The following is a 12,439-nucleotide window of genomic DNA, read 5'->3' on the forward strand; positions in this document are numbered from 1 at the left end:
ACCTGTACCTCTACAAAGTGGTAGACCTAGGCCACAAATACGGTGGCACGGCCTTCTACGAGTATCACAGGTCTTTTTCCGCAAGGGCAGCAGCCTTACTCACACAGTTCCAGCACACCGTCGACTGGGCAGTGACGGACACCGAGCTTTGCCGCCATTTTGCTGGCTTTAAAGCCCCCGCTTGTTCCACTTGCAGTTCACACTCCCACACCGCAGAGTGGTGCTCCTCCAGCAATCCTCTGTCAGGCAGCTCCCAGACCAGGCAGGCACCCGATAGCGTCATGCCCAAATCCGCCACAGGGGTTGATAAATTAGGCAGGCCCATCAAGTACTTAGGCAAATCGCAAATTTGCAATAACTTCAATTACACAGGGTGCTTCTACAGCCAATGCCGGTTGCTGCATTTATGCACCAACTGCTTCAGGGCCCACCCCAAGACAGCGTGCCCCCAGAAAGGCCTTCACCCGGCATGACTAGGCAGGGTGCATGTTGACACGCTAGCCACATTCCTGGCTGATCATCCAGACCAGCAGTGGGTGAGGTTCCTCCTAAACGGTTTCACCGTAGGTTTCCACACAGGCCAGATATCCCTACCACAGTCCACGTACGAATGCAGGAATTTGCTGTCTGCTGTCAGGAACCCCGAGGCAGTCAGTGGCCTCATTCAAGCAGAGTTGGCAAAGGGCTACCTGATAGGTCCTCTGCGTCAGCCCCCTTTCGATTGCTGGAGAGTTAGTCCGATAGGCATGGTTGTTGGCAAGTTCTCCAATAAAAAACGCCTGATTTATGACCTGTCAGCTCCACATTCTTCTGACGTGCCTAGCCTCAATGCTCTCATTCCCTCAGAGGAATTCGGCATGAAATATGCGTCCATAGACGAGGCAATTCAGGTCATACTGTCTTTGGGGCAGCACACGTGGCTGTCAAAGGCAGATATCACAGACGCTTTTAAACTGCTGCCCATTCACCCCCAACTATGGCAGTGGCATGGCGTTAGGTGGGACGGGCTGTATTATTTCGCTAACTGTCTCACTTTTGGCTCAAAATCAAGCCCTTGGTTGTTCGATCAGTTTGCCAGCAGTCTACACTGGATCCTTGAGCACACCTTCAGTGCCCATCACGTCATCCACTATCTAGACGACTTTCTGCTGATCGAACCTCCGTCACGGCCTCCAGGTGATCTAGGAGTCTTGACCGAAGTGTTCAGCAAACTCGGTGTTCCAGTAGCGAATCATAAGCTCGAGGGCCCACACACCAGTTTGACCTTTTTAGGTATCCAACTAGACACCGTCACGTTGCAAGCTAGCTTGCCTCCGGACAAGCTATGTAGAATCAGAGATAATATCCACAAGTTAGCTTGCGCAGGCATTTGTTCCAGAGTGGAGCTCCAAAGTCTGCTCGGCATGCTCAATTATGCCATGAGGATCATCCCGCAAGGCAGGACTTTCATCTCCAGACTCCTTAGCCTTCTTCCATCAACCACCGACCAAGATAGCCAGGTGAGGCTAGATCAACAAGCTCTGGCCGATCTAGTCATGTGGGACCAGTTCCTTTCCAACTGGAACGGTATTTCATTGTTTACTCCCTCAGTGTCCAGCCACTCCCCCGTCCTCCACGCCGATGCTTCATCAGCTCTGGGCTTCGCCGCCATTTACGGCAACCACTGGATGGCCAGCGCTTGGCCACCCGAGGTCACTTCCATACCTAGGTTTTCCCAGTCATCCTCACTGTTAGAGATCTACCCCATTGTCGCTGCAGCACAGGCGTGGGGAGCTTACTGGTGCAAGAACACAGTGTTGATTCTGACCGATAACGAAGGTCTGGCAGCACTGATCAATAAGGGTAGGTCAGACTCCAGTGAAATCATGGCCTTCATGAGACGGTTCATCTGGTTGGCTTTACAGCACCAATTTCATTTTGAATGTGCACATATTCCCGGCAAGGTAAACGTGGCAGCAGATGCTCTATCTAGAGGTAAACGGCAATTTTTCTTTCAGATTTCACCAGAGGCAGACCCCGTAACAACCCCTACACCATCGCACAGCCTGTTAGTCATGCCTTGAACACGCACTTGGTCACAGCCAGGCTCCTCATGCAGAGGTCATTGTCCGAGAATACGGCCAGGATGTACAAGACGGCATGGTCCCATTTCACTAGGTTCCAGCTAAAGTGTCCACAACTGGGCATGGACGATATTACGTATTTACTCGCGTTTATAGCTTTTTGCCACTCAGACCTCAAACTAGCACACGGCACAATCAAGTCATACCTAGCCGGTATACAACATTGCTGGCACATCTCCTACCCAGATAGACCCTCGCTATTCTCCGCTCACCCTATTAAAACGATCCTCAAGGGGATCCAGAATTCAGCAGCCGTCAGCACAATTTCCAGGAGACGCTTCTCCGGGGACATGTTTAAGTCCTTAGCGGCCGTCCTAGATACCAACCCCTTCGGATTAAGGACTAGCGCCTTAGTTAAAACCGCCCTGTATCTATGCTTCTACGGCTTCCTACGACCCGGGGAATTCACGTGCCCTATTTCCCGCAATACTTTCATTCGGAAACAACACTTACAACACTTAGGCTCCCACTATGTGCTCACACTTAATCATACCAAAACGACCAGACCCGGCGAGACCACCAAGGTTGAGTATTTTCCCACGGGCAATGCATGGTGCCCAGTAGCTGTATTTAATGAATGGTCGGTGGTGATCAAACATGACGCACCTCACTCCCCTTTGCTGTCTTACGATTCCGGCCCACTCACTATCCAGACTTTCCTTAGGTTCATCCGCGCATTGTTGCCGGGACAGGGTGTGGATCCTTTGAGCATTACCGGCCATTCCTTCCGGATAGGCGCAGCATCAGCCGCCTCTAAAAACAATGTACCGGGTCACATTATAAAGAGATTAGGGCGTTGGAAATCATTATGCTACACTCGCGACATCCCCAACCCTAAACGCGAGATGTCTTTAGCTTTCCGGAATTTGTTACTGTGATGTGTGTTAATACAGTACTTTGTTCACATTACTGTGTCGTGTGTTTTTGGCCCCTTTAGGCTACCCTTTACAGCAGTTCCGCCACACCTCTACTGCTATGCTTAGGTCACGGTTGTTCTGATAGTCGATCTGAGTACAAGTGTAGGCAACGTAGTTGCCGTATTTGTGGGAGGGGAGGCTCCCGCACTTACTACTTAAGGCACCTCCGTGCCCTCCCCCCTGGCAGCTGTCGTCACGATTCCCGGCACTGCAGCGTGTGCCCCTCCCACCCAACCCCTTTCTTTATCCTTCCATATAGGGTGGCCCCCTTTAGGCTACCCTTTACAGCAGTTCCGCCATGCCTCTACTGCTATGCTTAGGTCACGGTTGTTCTGATAGTCGATCAGAGTACAAAGGAGAATATAGGCAGCCGCAGTGACTGCTATAGAATTAAAGTTGAGGCTATCACTTTCTGGCCTCCTGATCGATAGGAAGTTTTTGCAGTTCATATTGGCTAGCTCTGACCACGGTACTGGAATAGCCAGATAAGGCATAGTATTTGAACTCACAGGACTTGATGATGCTTGATAAGAGCATTGTCCCAGTCATTTTTCAGGTTCACATGCAGAGCTTGGATGCTCAGAGACAGGACTACCAGTACAAGGACATCCTCATCTTCAGGACTCGGCACCTTCTTGCAGTGTGAGGCATGAATCCAGTTGGGTTTTCCCTCCACTTTCACCGCTGTGTGTGTAGTCTGCAGAACTCACCATCAAATCTGGGATCCAGGCCTTTTCTCACATGCCTCTTTATCACCACCCAGTCACCTGATTGCAGACTGTGAGTTCCTTCTACTGAGTCAGGATCTGGAAGTGAAGCAAACACTTGTTTATGCATGTGTTCTAACCTTTTTGTGAGGGCCTGCATCTAACTAGTCAGACTATCATTATTCATCTGCAACTGTTGAGGGAAGTACAACCCTAGCTTCGGGGCACTGCCAAACAGTATCTCAAAGGGGGACAATCCTGTCTTTCTGTTTGGTGTTGTTCTGACTGAATACAATGCTAGGGGTAGGCATTCTGGCCAGGGCCGGTGAGTCTCCTGCATGGCTTTCTGGATCTTCAGCTTCAAAGTGCCATTCAAGCGCTCAACTGCTTTGCGGATGATAGGCCATGTGAAAGGCTTAGGTCACCCCTAATGCCTGCATGACCTCCCTCATAACTTCTCCTGTAAAATGAGAACCTCTGTCTGACTCAATGCCCTCAGGAACACCATTCCTGCATATCAGTTCACTGACCAGTTTCTTTGCAGTGTTCTTAGCACTTGCTTTTGCTATGGGAAAGGCTTCTGGCCATCCTGAAAAGAGATCAACACACACAAGAACAAATTCATATACACCTACCTTAGGCAGCTGTATATAATCTATCTGCAGTCTCTGGAATGGGTAAAGTGGTCTGGGGGTGTGCTTGCTTGGAGTCTTCACCACCTGGCCGGGATTGTTCAATGCACAGACCATACATCCTTGCACAAATCGAGCAGCTGTTGTGGAGAACCCTGGGGCAATCCACCCTTCATTTACCACACTTACCATGGCACTTTTTGACAGATGAGTAGGCCCATGGGCCTCCTGTGCCATAGCTGGATACGTGGGGCAGGGAAGACACACTCTGCCCTTATTTCTCCACAGACCCTCACCATCAGGGCTATCTCCTTGCTTTGTCCACAAGTCTTTTTCCTCAGGTGAGGCTTGCTCAAAGAACTTGATTAGAGTCTCTCTGGACACTTTCATGGGTTTCAAGGCTCTTACCGGGGTGGCTTTGGCATTCAATGGCTGGAGTGCAGCTTGCTTGGCTGCCTTATCTGCCCAGTCATTGCCTCTTGCCTCTGTCGTGAGGTGCTTGGTATGAGCCTTTACCTTTATGATAGCAACTTCTTCAGGTAGTAACAAAGAGTTCATTAATTCAAACACAGAGTCTTTGTTCTTAATTGGCTGGCCTGCTGATGTCAAAAAGTCTCTGGCCCGCCATATTGGTCCATAATCATGCACAATACCAAAAGCATACCTGGAATCCATGTAGATGTTTGCCTTCTTCCCCAGAGCTAGTTTACACGCCTCAGCGTGTGCCTTCAGCTCTGCCTCCTGCGCAGACATGTGTGGAGGGAGTGGTTCAGCAATGACTACCTCATGTGGTGTGACCACTGCATATCCAGTATGGAACCTGTCATCCTCTCCCATAAACCTGCTTCCATCTACAAAATACTCAAAATCAGGGTTATAAAGGGGTTTCTCATGCACATAATCAAAACCAGATGTTTCTTGTTGCATTAACTGCACACAGTCATGTGGATCTTTTTCAAATACATATTGCAAAAATTCACTAGTCCCACTATCCTTCCCCATTTCTGAATCTGTAATTTGTAACAAAGTAGCAGGATTCAGAGTAGTACACCTTTTTAAAATAAATATTATCCGGCATGAGGAGGGCACGTTGTAGCCTAAGTTGTCTGGCCATGGAAATGTGTTTTGGCTGCACCTGTGTAAGAATGCCCTGGATATCATGAGGAGTTTGTACAATAACTGGATAGTCTAACACTATCTCTGAAGCTTTTTCAACCATTGTCTGCACTGCTGCCACCGCCCTGACGCAAGAAGGAGCGCCTCTAGCGACCAGGTCAAGGCGGGCTGAAAAATATGCCATAGGGTGTTGACGGTCACCATGTTTCTGGGTTAGGACAGCAGTGCTGTGCGCTTGCATCTCAGAACAGAACAAATTAAATTCTTTGTCATATTTTGGAATGCCTAATGCAGGGGCTGACAGGATACAGAGTTTGAGTGTATGAAAATTGTTCACAGCTTCCTCAGTGAGATTAAAGGGCTCTGTGGACAGGCAATCATATAATGGCTGCATCAACATAGAAACATTTCCGATCCAGGGATGACAATATGATACTGACCTAGGAACACCCTTAATCCTTGTGCTCCTCTGGGGACCTGGATCTTGACCACCGCTTCTTTCCTGTCTTCTGTGAGGTGGCGAGCCCCATGTGAAAAACAATGACCTAGAAATACCACTTTATCGAAAAGATTTGCACCAGTTGTCTGCCAGAAAAATCAGCAGGGATAAAGTAGCCTGCTCACACACCGGGAGAGACTCTGCGCAAAGAAGCAAATCATCAACATATTTTAACAGCACCACAGCAACACCTAAACGAAGGAAGATACGTAGAGGGAGACACTCGAAAAAAGGAAACAATCACAACCAACAGCAACCACATCAAACATAGTTAATTTAAGCAAAGTACAATTGACTGACTCACAGATAACCCTCCTCAATAAGGGTCTCAAATACGCCCCCTACCACTAAACTAGATACATTTTCCACTTATATAGGAGTGGAGAAATTTATAAGGAAGATCTGTTTGAGAAAATACTATATTAAAAACCCAATGACCAGTGAGACCAATACGGATCCGGATCCCGATAGGTATCAATATACAGACCTAAAAGCGAGATCGAGAAAATATCCAAGACAGGAGATAAGCCACCAAATAGCTACGTTTAAAAAGAATGTGGAAAATTACTTAAGGAAAATAAAGGACCATAGGATACAAAATAATCTCACCAAAAAAGAGATAAAGGCCATACAAAAATTACAATCCAACAATGAAATCACAATATGCCCAGCCGATAAAGGAGGGGCTATTGCAGGGGCGTAACTAGAAGTGACTGGGCCCCACAGCAAATATTTGTAAGGGGCCCCCCAGCGCGCTTCACACCTCCCTCCTCCTGTGTAAACCCCACTCTTTTGGCACAGAGTAGCGGTATACTGTACATTGTGTGGCACAGTGTAGGCTATATGTGTATAACAAACATATTTCATATGAAAACTTACAATTACTTGACTTGGCCCTTGGGGATCTCGGACGCCACTTCAACACTTTGCCCGGGGGCTCGGCGGAGCTGATGTTGTGCTTTATCCTAATGAGAAAGATTTCATAATAAGGATTTGGAGAAGGGGCAGAGGGATAGCAGAGCAGGGAGAGGCTGGTGCTGCTACTAGGGGGGTCATACCATGGGGGAGTAATAAAGCCCACCATAATGCCCCCCCCAGTAGAAATAATTCTCCTTATAATGTGACAGTGCAAAAATACCCCCTTGTAATGCCCCCAGTTGAGCTAATGTCCCCATAGTGCCCCCATAATGTCCCAGTATAAAATACCCCTATATAGTGCCCCCAGTAAATTCCACCATAGTGCTCCCCCCCCCCCCCTTCCTGCTAGCGCCCCCCATAATGTACCAGTATAAAATGCCCCATATATAGTGCCCCAGTAGATGCCCCTCAGTGTCCGGCCTCTGATAGGCTGCCGGCCTAGTGTCCCCCATAATGCCCCCCAATAATGTGCCAGTAAGTGTCCCCATAGATGCCCCCCCATCATGTGCCAGTTTCAAGTGCCTCTCACCTCCCCCCCCCCACATGTCCCAGTATCATAGTGCCATCTCCCCCCCCAATGTGCCAGTATCAAGTGCCTCTCTCCTTCCCACCCCCCATGTGCCAGTATCATAGTGCCAAACCACCCCATGTGCCAGTATCAAGTGCCTCTCTCTCCCCCCCATGTCCCAGTATCATAGTGCCATCTCCCCCCCTCCCCCCCCAAAAAAGTGACAGTATCAAGTGCCTCTCCCCCCCATGTGCCAGTATCATAATGCCAAACCCACCCATGTGCCAGTATCAAGTGCCAAACCAATCTACTCTCGACTGTACTTGTTCTGGCATCTAACAGATGGTTTATGTCAGGTGACAATGTAACCGCCAATAGTCAACAATTAAGTTCACTGACAGTAAGGCTGTGCCGGTGTCATAAAGAGAAAAAATGTATTGAGGTCACACAACAGTGTGACAGGCGAATTTTATACAATTACTTCATGGTCACAAAAAATGTAATTTGTCAACCAACAATGTAACAGCAGTATTGACTGGTTGTATTGGACTGTCAGAAATGCAGCAAAGGCTGCAAATGTAGTATCTAGCACAAAATGGGTGTTTTTTTAAAAACCACAATATAATAGCAGTATTGACTGGTTGTATTGGACTGTCAGAAATGCAACAAAGGCCGCAAATGTAGTATCTAGTACAAAATGGGTGTTTTTTTAAAACCACAATATAACAGCAGTATTTAACGGCTTTATTGGACTGTCAGAAATGCAGCAAAGGCCGCAAATATAGTATCTAGCACAAGATGGGTGTTTTTTTCAAACAAAAATTTAACAGCAGTATTTGACGGTTGTATTGGACTGTCAGAAATGCAGCAAAGGCCGCAAATGTAGTATCTAGCACAAGATGTGTGTTTTTTAAAAACCACAATGTAACAGCAGTATTTAACGCTTGTATTGGACTGTCAGAAATGCAGCAATGGCTGCAAATGTAGTATCTAGCACAAAATGGGTGTTTTTTTTAAAACAAAAATTTAACAGCAGTATTTAACGGTTGTATTGGACTGTCAGAAATGCACCAAAGGCTGCAAATGTAGTATCCAGCACAAAATGGGCGTTTTTTTTAAAACCACAATATAACAGCAGTATTTAACGGCTTGTATTGGACTGTCAGAAGTTGCAGCAAAGGCCGCAAATGTAGTATCTAGCACAAGATGGGTGTTTTTTTCAAACAAAAATTTAACAGCAGTATTTAACGCTTGTATTGGACTGTCAGAAATGCAGCAAAGGCCGCAAATGTAGTATCTAGCACAAGATGGGTGTTTTTTAAAACCACAATATAACAGCAGTATTTAACGGCAAAATACATGGAACTATTAACTATAATATAAATATAGTGACACCTATTGCAAGCCTTGGTATTATTGCCAACTAGAGTTGAGCAGACACCTGGATGTTCGGGTTCGACGGGTTCGGCCGAACTTCACAAAAAAGTTCAAGTTCGGGACCCGAACTTGACCTCGAACCCGAACCCCATTGAAGTCAATGGGGACCTGAACTTTGGAGCACTAAAATGGCTCTAAAAAAGTCATGGAAAGGGCTAGAGGGCTGCAAATGGTATCAAAATGTGGTTAAGAGCATGGCAAGTGCTCTGCAAATAAATAGGGATATGACTTAAAATAACATAAAATACATAAAAATTTAAAATAATAATCTTGATCAACAGTCGTGGCCAAAAGTTTCGAGAATTACATAAATATTGGAAATTGGAAAAGTTGCTGCTTAAGTTTTTATAATAGCAATTTGCATATACTCCAGAATGTTATGAAGAGTGATCAGATGAATTGCATAGTCCTTCTTTGCCATGAAAATTAACTTAATCCCAAAAAAAACTTTCCACTGCATTTCATTGCTGTCATTAAAGGACCTGCTGAGATCATTTCAGTAGTCGTCTTGTTTACTCAGGTGAGAATGTTGACGAGCACAAGGCTGGAGATCATTATGTCAGGCTGAGGGGTTAAAATGGCAGACTTGACATGTTAAAAGGAGGGTGATGCTTGAAATCATTGTTCTTCCATTGTTAACCATGGTGACCTGCAAAGAAACGCATGCAGACATCATTGCGTTGCATAAAAATGGCTTCACAGGCAAGGATATTGTGGCTACTAAGATTGCACCTCAATCAACAATTTATAGGATCATCAAGAACTTCAAGGAAAGAGGTTCAATTCTTGTTAAGAAGGCTTCAGGGCGTCCAAGAAAGTCCAGCTTGCGCCAGGATCGTCTCCTAAAGAGGATTCAGCTGCGGGATCGAAGTGCCACCAGTGCAGAGCTTGCTCAGGAATGGCAGCAGGCAGGTGTGAGCGCATCTGCACGCACAGTGAGGTGAAGACTTTTGGAAGATGGCCTGGTGTCAAGAAGGGCAGCAAAGAAGCCACTTCTCTCCAAAAAAAACATCAGGGACAGATTGATCTTCTGCAGAAAGTATGGTGAATGGACTGCTGAGGACTGGGGCAAAGTCATATTCTCCGATGAAGCCTCTTTCCGATTGTTTGGGGCATCTGGAAAAAGGCTTGTCCGGAGAAGAAAAGGTGAGCGCTACCATCAGCCCTGTGTCATGCCAACAGTAAAGCATCCCGAGACCATTCATGTGTGGGGTTGCTTCTCATCCAAGGGAATGGGCTCACTCACAATTTTGCCCAAAAACACAGCCATGAATAAAGAATGGTACCAAAACACCCTCCAACAGCAACTTCTTCCAACAATCCAACAACAGTTTGGTGAAGAACAATGCATTTTCCAGCACGATGGAGCACCGTGCCATAAGGCAAAAGTGATAACTAAGTGGCTCGGGGACCAAAACATTGACATTTTGGGTCCATGGCCTGGAAACTCCCCAGATCTTAATCCCATTGAGAACTTGTGGTCAATCCTCAAGAGGCGGGTGGACAAACAAAAACCCACAAATTCTGACAAACTCCAAGAAGTGATTATGAAAGAATGGGTTGCTATCAGTCAGGAATTGGCCCAGAAGTTGATTGAGAGCATGCCCAGTCGAATTGCAGAGGTCCTGAAAAAGAAGGGCCAACACTGCAAATACTGACTCTTTGCATAAATGTCATGTAATTGTCGATAAAATCCTTTGAAACGTATGAAGTGCGTGTAATTATATTTTACTACATCACAAAAACAACTGAAACAAAGATCTAAAAGCAGTTTAGCAGCAAACTTTGTGAAAACTAATATTTGTGTCATTCTCAAAACTTTTGGCCACGACTGTGGGAGGACGAAGTCTATATGGACTAGGAGGTTGAGGAGGCGGAGGATGTGGCGGTGTAGGTGGAAGCGGCGGTGGAGGAGTAGGAGGTAGCCAACACTGGTTTTTTGGTTTTAATTTATTTTTTGGGGTTTAAATTAGGGTATGCCCCAAACATTCCAAAACATTGGGAAATAGAACCTGTGATAACCCCCTCCAGCCGTGCTAAACAAACGTTCAGACAATACACTGGCTGCAGGGCAGCACCTCCAAGGCATAAAGGACAAGCTCAGGCCATGTGCCCAATTTGGAGACCCAAAAGTTGAAGGGGGCAGACCCATCAGTCAGTACGTGTAGGCGTGCACACATACTGCCCCACCATGTCGCACGTCCCCGTGATGTCCACAATCCAATTGGATATCTGCTCTATCAACTTTCGATGTTCTTTTCTGTGCCTACCTGTCACGGCTGAGGATGGGGGAAATCCTCAGCCGTGCGATGCCAGATGATGTTATGGCTGCTCGGCCAGGACAACAGGATAGGGAGCAGGTCACCTCCTACAGCGTCCCTAACCTGACCCTAACTCCTAGCTGCACGGGCCAACCTTTAAGGTAGGAGGACCCGTGCGCAGGAACCTCGGATCCCTGTCTCACCCTCCGGCAGGTCCCTGGACTAGGAGTCAAGATAAGACAACCTGTTCCTTCTGAATACGGAGGAACAGGGGTCTCAATGGCCAAGCTGCAAGGAACAAGGGAACTAAAACAGACTTATGGATATGGCAGGCGAACTAAATAGTTCCACCTACCTGCCACAGCCTTGCTGACTGGATCCCTGTGCACACACAGGAATCCAGATCCATAAGCTGCACAAATATACATAAGAAAGTGCCAACAAAACATCACATAGACATCACACACAACCTAACATAAAGTAAATGTGACATAATGCTTTTATGAACCACAAGGGTGGCTCTCACAGGCAGTTGGAAAACACAGGAGGCTGCTATCAGCAAGCATGCTGAAGCAACCTCCTGAGCCCTGCCAAACACCAAGGCTATATAGGCCTAAGAGGCCACACCCAACGGTCAGACACACCCAGTGACATAACACACACTGGGAAGGGAGTTAACCCTTCCAGCACCAGGGAAGGGAAACACAACTTAAAGGGGACGTGCACACAATAACATAAAACACGGTGCACACAACACACACACCTAACAGAAGGTTGCTAGGTGTGACCACATGCCAGGGCAGCAAGCTACCTAGCGACGCTCAGGCTGCTCTGCTGCTAAAAACACTGGTTGCCCGCGGCAACCACAAGTGAGGCCACAGACAAGCGGCCCTCACCCGTGGTTGAACGCCCATACAAAAACCGCAGGCAACCGCATGCGGTAAAGGAGTCACGGTCATGGGCATGGCCGTGACACTACCATGTTGATCACGGGTGGCGGGGAATCAGGGTTCCACGCTGGAGAGGGATCGTGAGAAAGGGAGACCACATCCAAGGGAGGTCAATGTATGAAATTAAATGTGATCGAGCGGGAATGTGGGACAAATTATTGAAGCCGAAGCTTCCAAGTAAAGGGGGGGGGGGGGGCGCGCGGCAATTACCCACTCCCGACACCGGGAGGTAGTGACGATAAATAACAATACAGGACTCTTAAGATGCCCTGTTATTGGAATGATTAATAAAAAATTGTAGAGAATGTCACTGGGGTATTTTGGATATGGAAACGTTAGACAGGAGAGGCCCTGCTGCTGCTTTGTTGACT

At 47.1% G+C, this 12,439-nt stretch overlaps 1 protein-coding gene across 2 annotated transcripts; it reads right to left on the bottom strand.

Annotated features, from left to right (window-relative positions):
* Positions 1-3,672: 3,672 nt before the first annotated feature.
* Positions 3,673-5,215, bottom strand: LOC120979527. 2 transcript variants are annotated; one of them, XM_040408330.1, is made up of 2 exons: positions 4,569-5,215; positions 3,673-3,846 (listed from the first exon to the last, which is right to left on the bottom strand). In XM_040408330.1, the coding sequence occupies exons 1-2, from the start codon at positions 5,130-5,132 to the stop codon at positions 3,832-3,834; spliced, it is 579 nt and encodes a 192-aa protein (XP_040264264.1). In that variant the 5' UTR covers positions 5,133-5,215; the 3' UTR covers positions 3,673-3,831. The 2 variants fall into 2 exon arrangements, with proteins under 2 accessions (XP_040264264.1, XP_040264263.1); XM_040408329.1 differs by having other exon boundaries at positions 4,383-5,215.
* Positions 5,216-12,439: the final 7,224 nt, after the last annotated feature.

This window comes from Bufo bufo, chromosome 9, assembly GCF_905171765.1.
Source record: "Bufo bufo chromosome 9, aBufBuf1.1, whole genome shotgun sequence".
NCBI classification, from domain to species: Eukaryota; Metazoa; Chordata; class Amphibia; order Anura; family Bufonidae; genus Bufo; species Bufo bufo.